General features: G+C 47.1%; 1 protein-coding gene across 1 annotated transcript in view; it reads right to left on the bottom strand.

The window, feature by feature from the left end:
- Positions 1–6,223: 6,223 nt before the first annotated feature.
- LOC134968779 (uncharacterized) overlaps positions 6,224–18,216 on the bottom strand; it is a 28,882-nt gene continuing 16,889 nt past the window's right edge. Inside the window, exon 2 of the mRNA XM_063944264.1 lies at positions 6,224–8,087. Within this exon, the coding sequence (XP_063800334.1) occupies positions 6,495–8,087 (1,593 nt within the window). The 3' untranslated portion in view covers positions 6,224–6,494. The remainder of the gene's footprint in view (positions 8,088–18,216) is intronic.

Genomic DNA, 18,216 nt, shown 5'->3' with positions numbered 1-18,216 from the left:
CGAGTTTATCGCTCGCTAGCTAGTTTTAGCAGCTGTGCAAACGCTATGCCGCCGCCCACTGGGGAGTGTATTTTAGCTTAGCAGAAGTGCGAACGCATGTGCAGCCGAGCTCTGCAAAAACAGTTTGTGCAGTTTCAGAGTAGCTCTGAACCTACAAAAATGGGTATACCAAAGTAAAATGTCGGGCGCTAGAATGGGGTGTTTTCCTAGCTGCTGTATAAGGGAGATAGTCAGTCTCCCTACATATACATAAAGTAAAAGAAAAGGAAAACAGCGCTAGATTCAAATTCCTGAACACATTTAATATATTGGTGTTAAAAAGATAAGATTAAGATAAAAATTAAAATTAAGCTAATAAATCTCACATGAGAATATAATGTCCATTGACAAATGGGGATAAGGAAAAAAATTGACTATATACTGCTGTTGTATTTGCAACACCTTATGACCGTGTTCCTGATAGATTAGTCAGATTCACACAGGAGGACTTAAAGATGTCAAAATGTCCAATGTTACCAGCCTTGTGTTCCTATATGAGGATCCAGTAGCTGTGCCCCGAGTAGTTGTGACCCCTGTCGCTGTGCCCCCTGTAGCGTTGTCTCCAGTAGCTGTGCCCCTTGTAGCAGTGCCCCCAGTAGTTGTGCCCCCTGTAGTTGTGTCCCCTGTAGTTGTGTCCCCTGTAGCTGTGCCCTGAGTAGTTGTGCCCCCAGTCGCTGTGCCCCCTGTAGCTTTGTCTCCAGTAGCTGTGCCCCTTGTAGCAGTGCCCCCAGTAGTTGTGCCCCCTGTAGTTGTGCCCCCTGTTGCTGTGCCCCTTGTAGCTGTGCCCCCTGTAGCTATGACCCTTGTAGCTGTGCCCCTTGTAGCAGTACCCCGAGTAGTTGTGACCCCTGTAGTTGTGCCCCCTGTTGCTGTGCCCCTTGTAGCTGTGCCCCCTGTAGCTTTGCTCCCAGTAGCTGTGCCCCCAGTAGTTGTGACCCCTGTAGTTGTGCCCCCTGTTGCTGTGCCCCTTGTAGCTGTGCCCCCTGTAGCTATGACCCTTGTAGCTGTGCCCCTTGTAGCAGTACCCTGAGTAGTTGTGACCCCTGTAGTTGTGCCCCCTGTTGCTGTGCCCCTTGTAGCTGTGCCCCCTGTAGCTTTGCTCCCAGTAGCTGTGCCCCCAGTAGTTGTGACCCCTGTAGTTGTGTCCCCTGTAGCTGTGCCCCTAATGGCTGTGCCCCCAGTAGTTGTGACCCCTGTAATTGTGCCCCCAGTTGCTGTGCCCCTTGTAGCATTGCCCCAAGTAGCTGTGACCCCAGTAGCTGTGACCCCAGTAGCAGTGCCCCCAGTAGCAGTGCCCCGAGTAGTTGTGAACCCTGTAGTTGTGCCCCCAGTCACTGTGCCCCCTGTAGCTTTGCCCCCAATAGCTGTGCCCCTTGTAGCAGTGCCCCGAGTAGTTGTGCCCCCTGTAGCTGTGCCCCCTGTAGTTGTAACCCCTGTAGTTGTGCCCCCAGTCACTGTGCCCCTTGTACCTGTGCCCCTTGTAGCTGTGCCCCCTATAGCTGTGCCCCCTTGCTTTACTCCTTGTAGCAGTACCCCGAGTAGTTGTGACCCCTGTAGTTGTGCCCCCTGTAGTTGTGCCTCCTGTAGCTGTGCCTCCTGTAGCTGTGCCCCTTGTAGCAGTACCCTGAGTAGTTGTGACCCCTGTAGTTGTGCCCCCAGTCGCTGTGCCCCTTGTAGCTGTGCCCCCTGTAGGTTTGCCTCCAGTAGCTGTGCCCCTTGTAGCTGTGCCCCCAGTAGTTGTGACCCCTGTAATTGTGCCCCCTGTAGCTATGACGCTAGTAGCTGTGTCTCTTGTAGCTGTGCCCCCAGTCACTGTGCCCCCTAGCTGTGCCAGTGCCCCAAAGCCCAAACACACACACATAAAAGAAACCACACACACAATACTTACCGCTCCTACAGCGCTGCCCTCCGTCTCCGTCCGCCGGCTCCTCTCAGCTATGGGAGAGACGTCATGATGTCTCTCCCATAGTAGCGCCTCTCAGACACTAAGGGTCAATTATGAGCTCTAGTGTCAGTCAGCGATACCGGCTGCAGCGGGCACCCGGACAGCCCACGACGCCTGCTGCAGCCGGGAACGGGGGGATTAGTATGCGGCTCACTGCTGATTGGACAGCGGATCCAGCACTGGATCTGCTGGGCCAATCACATCTGGGGGACTGACAGGGGCATGCACTGCCTCCCCTGCCTCCCCTGACTGCACGTCCCTGCTACAATACTGACATCCATGTTTACACACAACATTCCCCCATACTGACATCTATGTCTACTCTGCACATTGCCCTCCTCAAATACTGACATACATGCACGCAGGGGTGTAAGGGTGACGGCTGGCCTCTTTCAGCCAGCGGCACAGATCGCCCCTGTCAGCCAGCCACCGCTGTCACTCAGAGGCAGAGAGGAGGAGCCAGGGTCGGGGAGAGACGAGAGAGGAAGCCCCCATTGCTCCTCCTCCTGACCCCTGGCTACTGGCTAGTTTGCGTCTACAAGTTACTGAGCATTTTTGTCACGGCTCATGGAGCGGTGCGCTCCCCCACCCCCTGCGCACCCCACTCTCATTACGCCTATGAGTGTGGAAGCGCTCAGCATACCCCTGGCTGTGGCCGGTGCAGCAGAGCGGGGAGTCACACATCCAGGAATGAGCAGCAATCTGGGCTCGGCGGTGGGCCACGACGATCACCACTGACCAGGCGTGGAGTGTGGGGGGTGCCAGTGCCGGACATTAAGGGGTGCCTGTGCACACCAGGCACCCCCCGTGTGCACGCCTATGGTGCCAGGCCGCTGTGCGCATATGTGTGTGTCAGCCGCTGTGTGTGGGGGTGCCAGTCCACTGTGCATATATGTGTGTGTGTGTGTGTCAGACCGCTGTGCGTATATGTGTGTGTGTCAGGCCACTGTGCGTATATATGTGTGTGTCAGGCCAATGTGCGTATGTGTGTGTGTATCAGCTGCTGTGCGTATGTGTGTGTGTGTGAGCCAATGTGTGTGTGGGTGCCAGGCCGCTGTGCGTATAGGTGCGTGTGTGTGGGTGCTGTGCATATGTGTGTGTCAGCCGCTGTGTGTGTGGATGCCAGGCCATGGTGCGTATGTGTGTATGTCAGGCCGCTGTGCATATATGTGTGTGTGTCAGCCGATGTGTGTGTGGGTGCCAGGCTGCTGTGTGAATATGTGTGTGTGTGTGTGTGGGGGGGGGGGGGGGGTACTGTACATATATGTGTGTGAGTCAGCCGCTGTGTGTGTGGGTGCCAGGCCGCTGTGCGTATATGTGAGTGTGTCAGGCCACTGAGCGTATATGTGTGTAAGTTAGCCGCTGTGTGTGTGGGTGCCAGGCCGCTGTGCGCATATGGTGCGTATGTGTGTTTGTCAGGCCGCTGTGCATATATGTGTGTGTGTCAGGCCACTGAGCGTATATGTGTGTAAGTTAGCCGCTGTATGTGAGGGTGCCAGGCCGCTGTGCGCATATGGTGCGTATGTGTGTTTGTCAGGCCGCTGTGCATATATGTGTGTGTGTCAGCCGATGTGTGTGTGTGGGTGCCAGGCTGCTGTGCATATATGTGTGTGTGTGTCAGCCGATGTGTGTGTGGGTGCCAGGCTGCTGTGTGAATATGTGTGTGTGTGGGTACTGTACATATGTGTGTGAGTCAGCTGCTGTGTGTGTGGGTGCCAGGCCGCTGTGCGTATATGTGAGTGTGTCAGGCCGCTGTGCGTATATGTGTGTAAGTTAGCCGCTGTGTGTGTGGGTGCCAGGCCGTGGTGCATATGTGTGTGTGTCAGGCCGCTGTGCATATATGTGTGTGTGTCAGCCAATGTGTGTGTGGGTGCCAGGCTGCTGTGTGAATATGTGTGTGTGTGGGTACTGTACATATGTGTGTGAGTCAGCCGCTGTGTGTTTGGGTGCCAGGCTGCTGTGTGAATATGTGTGTGTGTGTGTGTGTGTGTGTGTGTGTGTGTGTGTGTGTGTGTGTGTGTGTGTGGGGGTACTGTACATATGTGTGTGTGAGTCAGACCGCTGTGCGTATATGTGTGTGTGTGTGTCAGGCCACTGTGCATATATATGTGTGTGTCAGGCCAATGTGCGTATGTGTGTGTGTATCAGCTGCTGTGTGTGTGGGTGCCAGGCCGCTGTGCGTATGTGTGTGTGTGTGTGTGTGTGTGTGTGTGTGTCATCCAATGTGTGTATGTGGGTGCCAGGCCGCTGTGCGTATATGTGCGTGTGTGTGGGTGCTGTGCATATGTGTGTGTCAGCCGCTGTGTGTGTGGATGCCAGGCCATGGTGCGTATGTGTGTGTGTCAGGCCGCTGTGCATATATGTGTGTGTGTCAGCCGATGTGTGTGTGGGTGCCAGGCTGCTGTGTGAATGTGTGTGTGTGTGGGTACTGTACATATGTGTGTGAGTCAGCCGCTGTGTGTGTGGGTGCCAGGCCGCTATGTGTATATGTGAGTGTGTCAGGCCGCTGTGCGTATATGTGTGTAAGTTAGCCGCTGTGTGTGTGGGTGCCAGGCCGTGGTGCATATGTGTGTGTGTCAGGACGCTGTGCATATATGTGTGTGTGTCAGCCAATGTGTGTGTGGGTGCCAGGCCGCTGTGCATATATGTGTGTGTGTCAGCCGATGTGTGTGTGGGTGCCAGGCTGCTGTGTGAATATGTGTGAGTGTGTGTGGGTACTATACATATATGTGTGTGAGTTAGCCGCTGTGTGTGTGGGTGCCAGGCCGCTGTGCGTATATGTGAGTGTGTCAGGCCACTGAGCGTATATGTGTGTAAGTTAGCCGCTGTGTGTGTGGGTGCCAGGCTGCTTTGCGCATATGGTGCGTATGTGTGTTTGTCAGGCCGCTGTGCATTTATGTGTGTGTGTCAGCCGATGTGTGTGTGGGTGCCAGGCTGCTGTGCATATATGTGTGTGTGTGTCAGCCGATGTGTGTGTGGGTGCCAGGCTGCTGTGTGAATATGTGTGTGTGTGTGGGTACTGTACATATGTGTGTGAGTCAGCCGCTGTGTGTTTGGGTGCCAGGCTGCTGTGTGAATATGTGTGTGTGTGGGTACTGTACATATGTGTGTGAGTTAGCCGCTGTGTGGCTGACTCAGCCAGGCCGCTGTGCGTATATGTGAGTATGTCAGGCCGCTGTGCGTATATGTGTGTAAGTTAGCCGCTGTGTGTGTGGGTGCCAGGCTGTGGTGCATATGTGTGTGTGTGTCAGGCCGCTGTGCATATATGTGTGTGTGTCAGCCAATGTGTGTGTGGGTGCCAGGCCGCTGTGCATATATGTGTGTGTGTCAGCCGATGTGTGTGTGGGTGCCAGGCTGCTGTGTGAATATGTGTGTGTGTGGGTACTGTACATATGTGTGTGTGAGTCAGCCGCTGTGTGTGTGGGTGCCAGGCCGCTGTGCGTATATGTGAGTGTGTCAGGCCACTGTGTGTGTATATGTGTGTAAGTTAGCCGCTGTGTGTGTGGGTGCCAGGCCGCTGTTTGCATATGTGTGTGTGTCAGGCCGCTGTGCGTATATGTGTGTGTCAGGCCGCTGTGTGTATATGTGTGTGTGTCAGGCCACTGTGTGTATATGTGTGCATGTGTGTGTCAGGCTGTTGTGCTGTGTGTAATGTTACTGGCAGTAGGAGGAGGTAGAAAAACATTTGCTGTTGGCTGTAACAATAATCTACTGTAAACCTGTGTCTGTGTATGTAGCAAATAAAACATTGGGGATTTTGTTATATTTTGATCAAAACATTTAAGCTTGCAGCCCACGTCAGGGGCCCCAACCATTCTGCTAGTCCCTACACTAGCCTATATGCTCAGCTCACCTTTACATTGCAGTTACATGTACTCCCCTCCTAGCTACAGAGTGGAACATCTATACAGAGCTGGCGTGTGATCTGCTCCTAATTAGGCCTGTCATAGCCTTAATTGTAAGATGCCATGATAGCACTAGGCAAACTATTTTCAAACAAAAAACAAAACAAAAATATGCCCGCACTCGGTGTTACCCATATTGTACATGGTACCAGCTGCGTGGCAGTATTAATGCCATATATTTTTATAAAACTGAAAGACATTTTATGTGGGCTGTAACAATAATATACTGCAAATCTGTGTGCATATAACAAATAAATTAGAGGAGGTTTTATCATGTTTTGATCACAATATTTAAGCTTGCAGCCCACGTCAAGGGACCCCAATATTCTGCAAGTCCCTCACCTGGCCTATATGCATTTAGGCAGCAGGTGGTGCTTCTACCGGGAGCATAAGGCAGCTGGTATTGCTACTGCCGGGATGAGGAGGCAGCAGGTGGTGCTTCTACCGGGAGCAGGCGGTAGCTGGTGGTGCTGCTGCCGGGATGAGGAGGCAGCTGGTGGTGCTGCTGCCGGGAGGAGGAGGCAGCTGGTGGTGCTGCTGCCGGGAGGAGGAGGCAGCTGGTGGTGCTTGTGCTTGGAGGAGGAGGCAGCTGGTGGTGCTGCTGCCTAGAGGAAGATGCAGCGGCTGCTGGTTTGTCTTACGCAGTTCATTGTTGTCCACATGTCACTGGTAAAGGAGAATCCTGTGAACAGGCTCTCATCCTCTGCAGATATTGCAGATTCTGTAAGTGAGAGCAGGTCATCCACCGGTATAACTTCAGCCATTGTCTCTGGGGCAGGATACATGGTAAATGGGGGAGTTATCCTGCCGGCCTCTAGCTTCTCCCAGTTTATGGACTTGAAGAATGGATGACATGAGATGTTACTACAGCGATTCAGTCTCTCCTCTGGGTCTTTGCATAAGAGTCTTTCAATGAGGTCCCTAATCTCTGGATGGAGATTGTTCGGATAGCATGGAGCATCATGCATGATAGACAGCGCAATCTTGGTGGAATCATTGCCAGCATGAAAGGGGTATACTCCGGTAGCCATTTCAAATAATACTACCCCGAATGAAAAGAGGTCTACCATGATGTTATATGGGAAGTTACAGATAACCTCTGGGGCCATGTAATACAGAGTCCCAGTTTGTCCTGAGATTTTCATGTCGTCATGGACATTCATCACAGAGAGTCCAAAATCTGCGATTTTCACATGGCCAGATGCATCCAGAAGTATATTGTCTGTCTTAATGTCCCTGTGGACAATGCCTCTTGTGTGCAGGAATTGCAGCCCACAGAGTATTTCTGCTGCAAAAAATCTGATGGTAGGAACATCAAATGGTCCTCTGCTCTGTATTAATTGGAAGAGGTCTCCACCACTCAGGTACTCCATTACAAAGAATACATGGCCCGGTGTGTGGAATGCAGCATATGTGTGTGGGAAAAGTGCACTCTCCCCAGTTATTTTCAGCACCTCTCTCTCTACACACATGGAGTATTTCTTAATGCTGTTCAATACTTTCCTCTTTTCTATTACTTTCACTGCCAGACGCTGTTTGCTGGTGTAATGGGAAGCTAGGAATACCTTCCCGAAGCCGCCCTCTCCAAGCATTCTGTGGAAGGTCAAACTGGCTAGCACGTGAGACGCAGCTGATGTTTCTGGGGTGCTGGCTACGGATATCCCACTTGCACCTGCTGATCTCTTATTTTTGTGGCCAGTTTCCTCACTTGTGTGAGTTCTCTTTATGCCTCTCCGTCCAGATGCCTGGGGTATGATGGGCACACTGGGTCCCTCGTCTGGACTGTCACGATGTTCCTCCTCTTTCTTTTTCTTACATGGTCCACTGTCCTCTGTCCTGTCTGAGGATCTTTTAGTGGCCACTTTCTTAAGCATGTCCTCAGTTTTGCCGCTGCTGGTCTTTCTCACCTTCCTCATAGTTGGGGACTCCTCTGATGACTCTCTTTTTCTCTTATTTTGAAGAGTCTTTGATGCTTTCTCAGTTGACTGATTCTCCTCACGCACCTGAATGTCTGCAGACATTACGATTTTGGAAACATTGCCTTTCTCCTCACATCCATCCTCCTTCTTCCTCTTGCTAGGAGCCGCTAGCTCCTTTGTAGCAGACCCGTTGTTATTTGGTCGCTTTCTCTTTTTTGGACTCATATTGTAGAAACAATACAAACAATTTTGCCAAGGGCAAAGAAAAGCAGCTTCACACTAGAATAGGTGAAGATACAATAATGTAAATGAGGTTCGTGAGCCCCTGAGCCAGCAGCCAGTGACATCACAAAGCTTCGTGACATCATCAGCAGCATTGTGACATCATCAGCAGCTGCTGTAGGCCCAGTGTCACTGCTTGCTACCTGCTGTCCTTATAATATAAACAGGTTTAATGTAAGAAAACTCCCTCACAACCTTGGTGCTCTAGGATGAGAATTTTTGGGGCCATTATTGTACTTCCTTTTCCCTGGTAGAGTCAGGTGATAGTAAACACGAAGGAAAAACTTCCGCACACATCATATTATCTTCCAATATTTGTTATTGAACCATATAAGGCCTGCAGACTTATTTTACACAGATTAATAAATTATAATTATTATGCAATAACAGACAGGAAATAGCGTCAGTCCGTCGATAATGTATGTGGGGGTCTTACAATCTATACAGTAATATATGTACGGTACATTGTCAAATTAAAGTTACATTTATTTATCCCACATCTACCTTCACTTTTTTACATGAATCATTTAAAAATACTTTTAATAATAAAATCTTACGCCCTAGGGGATACTGGGAATCCATTAGTACCATGGGGTATAGACGGGTCAATTTGGATCCATGGGCACTATAGAAGTTTGGTTATGTGTGCTGGCTCCTCCCTCTATGCTGCTCCTACCAGACTCAGTTTAGAAAATGTGCCCGGAGGAGCCGCTCACATCTCTGGAAGCTCCTGAAGAGTTTTCTGCATTTATTTTTAAAGTTTGTTATTTTCAGGCAGGACTGGATGGCAGCAGCCTGCCTGCTTCCTGGGACCCCACCAGTGGCGGATCTAGACTTAAATTTTAAGGGAAGCGGTTTAAGAATTATGACTCCTCCCCCTAATCATAGCCCCTCCCTCTTAGTAATGCCCTTCCCGTTCGCTTCTAAATTTCCTATTGTTGCCATTACTAATAAAATGTTGCCAGTTAGTGGAGAGAGAACCCTGCACACTGGTGATACAGACTGGCGAATCGCCATTCCTTCCATCAGGGGTGGTAGAGGCTAAGACAGTAGGGCAATTTAAACATGCATGGGATAGATATAAGGATATTCTTATAAAGAAATAAGGATCAGATAAGGTTAGAGATAAAAAATAATGTAAAAAAAAAAAGGGGCAGACTAGATGGGCCAAGTGGTTCTTATCTGCCGACAAATTCTGTTTCTACAGCACACAGAATGAGCCGAAATTCACATTATAGCACACTGTATGAGCTGAAATTCACATTGTAGCACACAGTATGATCCAAAATTCACATTATAGCACACTGAATGAGCCGAAATTCACATTGTAGCACACAGTATGATCCAAAATTCACATTATAGCACGCAGAATAAGCCAAAATTCACGTTATAGCACGCAGAATGAGCCAAAATTCACATTATAGCACACTGAATGAGCTGAAATTTACATCATAGCACACTGTATGAGCCGAAATTAACATTATAGCACGCAGAATAAGCCAAAATTCACGTTATAGCACGCAGAATGAGCCAAAATTCACATTATAGCACACTGAATGAGCTGAAATTTACATTATAGCACACTGTATGAGCCGAAATTCACATTATAGCACGCAGAATGAGCCAAAATTCACGTTATAGCACGCAGAATGAGACAAAATTCACATCATAGCACACTGAATGAGCCGAAATGCACATCATAGCACACTGAATGAGCCGAAATGCACATCATAGCACGCAGAATGAGCCGAAATGCACATTATAGCACGCAGAATGAGCCGAAATGCACATTATAGCACGCAGAATGAGCCAAAATGCACATTATAGCACGCAGAATGAGCCAAAATTCACGTTATAGCACGCAGAATGAGCCAAAATTCACGTTATAGCACGCAGAATGAGCCAAAATTCACGTTATAGCACACTGAATGAGCCGAAATACACATTATAGCACACTGGATGTGCCGAAATTCAGATAATAGCACGCAGAATGAGCCAAAATTCACGTTATAGCACGCAGAATGAGCCGAAATTCACATCATAGCACACTGAATGAGCCGAAATGCACATCATAGCACACTGAATGAGCCAAAATGCACATCATAGCACGCAGAATGTGCCGAAATGCACATCATAGCACGCAGAATGAGCCGAAATGCACATTATAGCATGCAGAATGAGCCAAAATTCACATTATAGCACGCAGAATGAGCCAAAATTCACATCATAACATGCAGAATGAGCCAAAATTCACGTTATAGCACACTGAATGAGCCAAAATTCACAATATAGCACACTGAATGAGCCGAAATACACATTATAGCACACTGGATGTGCCGAAATTCAGATAATAGCACGCAGAATGAGCCAAAATTCACGTTATAGCACGCAGAATGAGCCGAAATTCACATCATAGCACGCTGAATGAGCCGAAATGCACATCATAGCACACTGAATGAGCCAAAATGCACATCATAGCACGCAGAATGTGCCGAAATGCACATCATAGCACGCAGAATGAGCCGAAATGCACATTATAGCACGCAGAATGTGCCAAAATTCACATTATAGCACGCAGAATGAGCCAAAATTCACATCATAGCATGCAGATTGAGCCAAAATTCACGTTATAGCACGCAGAATGAGCCAAAATTCACAATATAGCACACTGAATGAGCCGAAATTCACATTATAGCACACTGGATGAGCCGAAATTCACATTATAGAACGCAGAATGAGCCAAAATTCACGTTATAGCACGCAGAATGAGACAAAATTCACATCATAGCACACTGAATGAGCCGAAATGCACATCATAGCACACTGAATGAGCCGAAATGCACATTATAGCACGCAGAATGAGCCAAAATTCACATTATAGCACGCAGAATGAGCCAAAATTCACGTTATAGCACGCAGAATGAGCCAAAATTCACATTATAGCATGCAGAATGAGCCAAAATTCACGTTATAGCACGCAGAATGAGCCAAAATTCACGTTATAGCACACTGAATGAGCCAAAATTCACGTTATAGCACACTGAATGAGCCGAAATTCACATTATAGCACACTGGATGAGCCGAAATGCACATCATAGCACGCAGAATGAGCCGAAATGCACATCATAGCACGCAGAATGAGCCGAAATGCACATTATAGCACGCAGAATGAGCCAAAATTCACATTATAGCACGCAGAATGAGCCAAAATTCACGTTATAGCACGCAGAATGAGCCAAAATTCACGTTATAGCACGCAGAATGAGCCAAAATTCACGTTATAGCACGCAGAATGAGCCGAAATTCACATCATAGCACACTGAATGAGCCGAAATGCACATCATAGCACACTGAATGAGCCAAAATGCACATCATAGCATGCAGAATGAGCCGAAATGCAAATCATAGCACGCAGAATGAGCCGAAATGCACATTATAGCACGCAGAATGAGCCAAAATTCACATTATAGCACGCAGAATGAGCCAAAATTCACGTTATAGCACGCAGAATGAGCCAAAATTCACAATATAGCACACTGAATGAGACGAAATTCACATTATAGCACACTGGATGAGCCGAAATTCACATTATAGCACGCAGAATGAGCCAAAATTCACGTTATAGCACGCAGAATGAGTCGAAATACACATCATAGCACACTGAATGAGACGAAATGCACATCATAGCACACTGAATGAGCCGAAACGCACATCATAGCACGCAGAATGAGCCGAAATGCACATCATAGCACGCAGAATGAGCCGAAATGCACATTATAGCACGCAGAATGAGCCAAAATTCACGTTATAGCACGCAGAATGAGCCAAAAATCACGTTATAGCACGCAGAATGAGCCAAAATTCACAATATAGCACACTGAATGAGCCGAAATTCACATTATAGCACACTGCATGAGCCGAAATTCACATTATAGAACGCAGAATGAGCCAAAATTCACGTTATAGCACGCAGAATGAGCCGAAATTCACATCATAGCACACTGAATGAGCCGAAATGCACATCATAGCACACTGAATGAGCCGAAATGCACATCATAACACGCAGAATGAGCCAAAATGCACATCATAGCACGCAGAATGAGCCGAAATGCACATTATAGCACGCAGAATGAGCCAAAATTCACGTTATAGCACGCAGAATGAGCCAAAATTCACGTTATAGCACGCAGAATGAGCCAAAATTCACAATATAGCACACTGAATGAGCCGAAATTCACATTATAGCACACTGGATGAGCCGAAATTCACATTATAGCACGCAGAATGAGCCAAAATTCACGTTATAGCATGCAGAATGAGTCGAAATACACATCATAGCACACTGAATGAGACGAAATGCACATCATAGCACACTGAATGAGCCGAAACGCACATCATAGCACGCAGAATGAGCCGAAATGCACATCATAGCACGCAGAATGAGCCGAAATGCACATTATAGCACGCAGAATGAGCAAAAATTCACGTTATAGCACGCAGAATGAGCCAAAATTCACGTTATAGCGCACTGAATGAGCCGAAATTCACATCATAGCACACTGAATGAGCCGAAATGCACATCATAGCACACTGAATGAGCCGAAATGCACATCATAGCACGCAGAATGAGCCAAAATGCACATCATAGCACGCAGAATGAGCCGAAATGCACATTATAGCACGCAGAATGAGCCAAAATTCACGTTATAGCACGCAGAATGAGCCAAAATTCACGTTATAGCACGCAGAATGAGCCGAAATTCACATTATAGCACACTGGATGAGCCGAAATTCACATTATAGCACGCAGAATGAGCCAAAATTCACGTTATAGCACGCAGAAAGAGTCGAAATACACATCATAGCACACTGAATGAGACGAAATGCACATCATAGCACACTAAATGAGCCGAAACGCACATCATAGCACGCAGAATGAGCCGAAATGCACATCATAGCACGCAGAATGAGCCGAAATGCACATCATAGCACGCAGAATGAGCCGAAATGCACATTATAGCACGCAGAATGAGCCAAAATTCACGTTATAGCACGCAGAATGAGCCAAAATTCACGTTATAGCACACTGAATGAGCCGAAATTCACATTATAGCACACTGAATGAGCCGAAATTCACATTATAGCACACTGAATGAGATGAAATTCACGTTATAGCACGCAGAATGAGCCGAAATGCACATCATAGCACGCAGAATGAGCCAAAATGCACATTATAGCACGCAGAATGAGCCAAAATTCACGTTATAGCACGCAGAATGAGCTAAAATTCACGTTATAGCACGTAGAATGAGCCAAAATTCACATTATAGCACACTGAATGAGCCGAAATTCACATTATAGCACGCAGAATGAGCCAAAATTCACATTATAGCACACTGACTGGTCCGAAATTCACATTATAGCACACTGAATGAGCCGAAATTCACATTATAGCATGCAGAATGAGCCAAAATTCACATTATAGCACGCAGAATGTGCCAAAATTCACATTATAGCACAATGAATGAGCCTAAATTCACATCAGAGCACAATGTATGAGCCGAAATTCACATTACAGCATGTAGAATGAGCCGAAATTCACATTACAGTACACTGAATGAGCCAAAATAATGCAGGGACATATACACTTTAATTAGGAGAAGAGGGGGGAGACATGGAACACAGGCACTTTAGCTAGGAGCGGAGGGGGGAGACATGGAACACAGAGGACACACACACACACACACACACACACACACACACACACTTACTTTAGCTTGGAGAGTAGGAGACATGGCTGGCATACACTGACAGTGACACCTGCTGCAGCCAGCAGCATGAGGAGTTGGATGGAGGCCGGGTGCCGCCGCAGCATTGGGAACGAGGTGGAGAGCGGTGCAGCGCGGCGGGGGACGGGGACAGAGAGAGAGCGTCCTGACGCGCGTACAGGAAGGAAAGGGCGTGGTCAGAACAGAGGCCGCTCAGCCGCTGTATGCGCGTCAGGACGCTCTCTCTCTCTCCCCTTCCCCCGCCACGCTGCACTGCTCTCCACCACGTTCCCAACACCGCGTCGGGACCCGGCCTCCATGCCGGTGCCGGTATGTGTAGGGGGGGCGTTCGCCCTAATCGCCCACCGCTAAATCCGCCACTGGACCCCACTAAGGGTTAATGGTCCCGTTCCCCGCTGACAGGACATTAGCTCCTGAGGGAACTATTCGAAAACCCCACCACGGCGAGCGTACATTCCCGCAGCACGCCCTCACCCCTTACAGCCAGAATAATAATAATTGTTTGCTAGATTAAAAACATTTTTTTCCCCTAAAAACATTTTTTCTTTGGCATATATGGAATATGTATGTATGTGTATGTGTATGCATGTATATATATGTATGTATATGTGCATATATATATATATATTTTTTTTTTATATATATAAAATCCGCGCTGAACTGGACAAACACTAGAATCTCTATAAATATAAAGAATATTTATATAAATTATGAATACATTAGTATGGTTGGTAGATGTACATTTCATAAGAAAACTATGCCGCTTTTTCGTTTGATTTTTGGATACAACAAACTACATATCCCATGAATCATTAAGTTGCATCCGGTCTAACCTAATTGGAGGAAACCCGATGCACACTGTGATTGGATGACGGGACTATACCTGGACAGGTAAATATTGCATCTGTAAGGTAGGATTCCACATTCCCTGATGAAGCCGCCCAGGTGAAACGTGCACGTAGGAGACACAGCGCACGTGCACGCCACCGTTACTGCTCTGGCGCATGGGTCAGACCCGTCGGAGTTAGAATCACTTGTCATCGGCGCTACCATGCAGAACCATCCCCAGTGATGACCAGACATAGAGGGGACAGCTATATTAACGGCGCCCGCCGGACACCAATTACAGTGAGTGCCTCTGATCACAGACACACGGGGAACGGGAAGCCACACCTGATGCACCTGCCGATTAAGAACAAGTGCCTCCAGTGACGAGCGCTGAAGCAGGACTGTTAGACGTGCGCGCCAAGCCGCCGGGTCCATAGCAACGGGGACGCCATAGGCGGACCGCGTTCCCCGTTGCAGTTTGTGATTAATTAAGTGTTCACACATGTTCTCTGGTCGTGCAGCAAGGCAGCTGCACGAGATTGTGTGTAATTGGGGCTCTGTGCTCTTATTGGAGGGTTCTCTGTTATATGCCTCCTCAGTGCCTCACACAGACGCCGGTGATAGCTTCCTGCATGCTGCTCATGTTTGGTGAACGTCTGTTCCTGGTTAGCTGTGTCTGGTCCCTCCAGTTCTCTGAGTTCCTGAATCTTGGAGTTAGTCACCTGGTCCCAAGGAGTTCTTCTGGTCCTCATTTACCTGTGGCAGTCGATTGAGGTTCCCACTTGGTTTCGTGAGTGGCGGCCCTGCCGCGTGTTGCGGCCTAGGCCACTTTTAGTATTGTTTTCTTGTACTGGTGCATTTGCGGAGGTTTCCGCTTCCATAGTCCTCTTCGGTACTCGGCGGTACCGTGTAGGAGAATGGACAAGTGGAATATTTTGGTTGTTCTTTTCCTTGGCGGTAAGCCGCGCATACTTTTAGTTTCAGGTTTGCCAGTAGCCCCTGGCCTTGTTGTTTAGTTAGAGGGCCCCTTGTCATCACCCTGTCTCAGTTCACTCTTTGTCTCTCATTAAGACCTGAGGGGACATCGGAGTTGGGCTGACGTAATCCGCCCTTCAAACGCGGCTGCCATGGGCCCAAGAAACCATAGTCTCGCAAGAGTGTACTGACAGCACGGGTGAGACAACGGAGGTAGGGTGCCAGGGGCTATTCCCATTCCGTTTCCCTTTCCCAGCATTACGTCCTGGTATTCAGGTCCCACCGTATAAGATCTCCCCTGACCTGAGTATCAGGATCATAACAGGACTGCAATCAATTGCATGAGATAAGTACAGTCTCCTCAGCAGCACACTTACAGGAATTATTAACAGAGGATAGTGATAATCAATTTTTCTCAAACGGCTGTATATTAGTTCTATAGGAATTTATACTAGTGTTTGAGTAAATTACCTCTATACATATGTTATTTGGGGGCATGCAGTTAAGACGCTGTTAGCAAATGAGATGCCTATATATATATATATATATATATATATATATATATATATACTTTTAAACCATATATGCATCCTATTTAGATTTAAGTTTTCCACCCTTTTCCAGGATTGTCTATCTGCTACTTTGCTAATAATATTATAACAATAACCCTGGGATTATTAGTGGATATATTTCTGCACATATAAGGGGGCATTGTTTCTTGGACTCATTGGATAATGTATACTATCAGAGATATATCATTTACAGCAAATTAAATTTTTTCCTCACAAAATACATAAATAAATAAATACAATCTATGAGAGATTAATAAATATCAAGGTTAATATAATTCTTTCACCCTAGAATTCTGTGCTCTCTCATCAGATTATATCAGTATAATACGGACAGCAGAAGCGCACTTCTTACACCATTCTCACTCCTGTGCAAACATCTGAGGGGCCTCTCATCTTCTATTCTATGTCTTAAGATACGATTGACAGTAGAATCCCGGGATGATTAACGCTTGCGAATTCTATTTTTTCCTAGATTTTCCACTCTGATATTCTTTGTTTGTGATCTGCATCACCATCAGCATGGAATAGGGGGGCTGATGTATTAACCTGGAGAAAGTATAAGGAAGTGATAAACCAGTGATATGTGCAAGGTGATAAAGCCACCAGCCAATCAGCTCCAATATGTAAATTAATAGTTAGGATCTGATTGGCTGGTGCCTTTAACACATTGGCCCTCATTCCGAGTTGTTCGCTCGCAAGCCGATTTTAGCAAGTTTGCACACGCTAAGCCGCCGCCTACTGGGAGTGAATCTTAGCTTATCAAAATTGCGAATGAAAGATTAGCAGAATTGCGAATAGACACTTCTTAGCAGTTTCTGAGTAGCTCCACACTTACTCGGCATCTGCGATCAGTTCAGTGCTTGTCATTCCTGGTTTGACGTCACAAACACACCCAGCGTTCGCCCAGACACTCCTCCGTTTCTTCAGCCACTCCCACGATTTTTCCCAGAAACTGTAGCATTTTTTCGCACACACCCATAAAACGGACAGTTTCCGCCCAGATACACCCACTTCCTGTCAATCACATTACAATCACCAGAACAAAGTAAAAAACTTGTAATGCCGTGAGTAAAATACCTAACTGTATAGCAAATTTTCTTGGCGCAGTCGCAATGCGAACATTGCGCATGCGCAATTAGCGGAAAATCGCTGCGATGCAAAGAAAATTACCGAGCGAACAACTCGGAATGGCCACCATTGCACATACATATCACTGGTTTATCACTTCCTTATGCTTTCTCCAGGTTAATACATCCAGGTTAATACATCTTCCCCAAGGATTCATATCTCACTACTATCCATCCATATACCACTTCAATTGTGACAATTGCTTCACATTTATGAACTATGGGGATTTTTTACTTATTATTCATTTTTATGATTATTTTTCATTTTGGGCACACTGATTTTGAGCATATTATGGTGATAAATGTATCTTCATTTAGGGACCTCTCCCCTGTACTCTCATTAACTCATGCCCAACACAGGGTATACTGAGGAATAACAGCAGATACAGGTCTTGGGACCAGTACATATGCTCCAGGAGGTTCTCTCATTGAAAATTCAATGTTCTTGTAGCAAATTGTCAAGAGCAGAAACCCGGCATATGTTACATATTGCGCCCCACTTCCTTCTAACTTTTTTCTCTGTCCTCTGTTTAATTTTATGATTTGAATTATTTGGATTAGAATCTTCCAAATTAGGAAGAAGATATATTATCCTATACTGTCTATAGTTGATTGCAGCTAATTTACACTGTAATTACCATGAAAGAATTTAAGCCTTATAAATTATCATGAAACAATCATTCTTTTCCACGGGATCCGGATTGAAAGTCGACAGTAACTAGGTCGACAATGTCTAGATCGACCACTATTTGGTCGACAGTAACTAGGGCGACAGGGTGTCTAGGTCGACAGGCAGTGGCGGATCCAGGGGGGGGGGCACTCGGGCCCGTGCCCC

The sequence above is a fragment of the Pseudophryne corroboree genome, chromosome 11, assembly GCF_028390025.1.
Source record: "Pseudophryne corroboree isolate aPseCor3 chromosome 11, aPseCor3.hap2, whole genome shotgun sequence".
Classification (NCBI taxonomy): domain Eukaryota; kingdom Metazoa; phylum Chordata; class Amphibia; order Anura; family Myobatrachidae; genus Pseudophryne; species Pseudophryne corroboree.
This window is presented reverse-complemented; position numbering and strand designations above follow the sequence as displayed.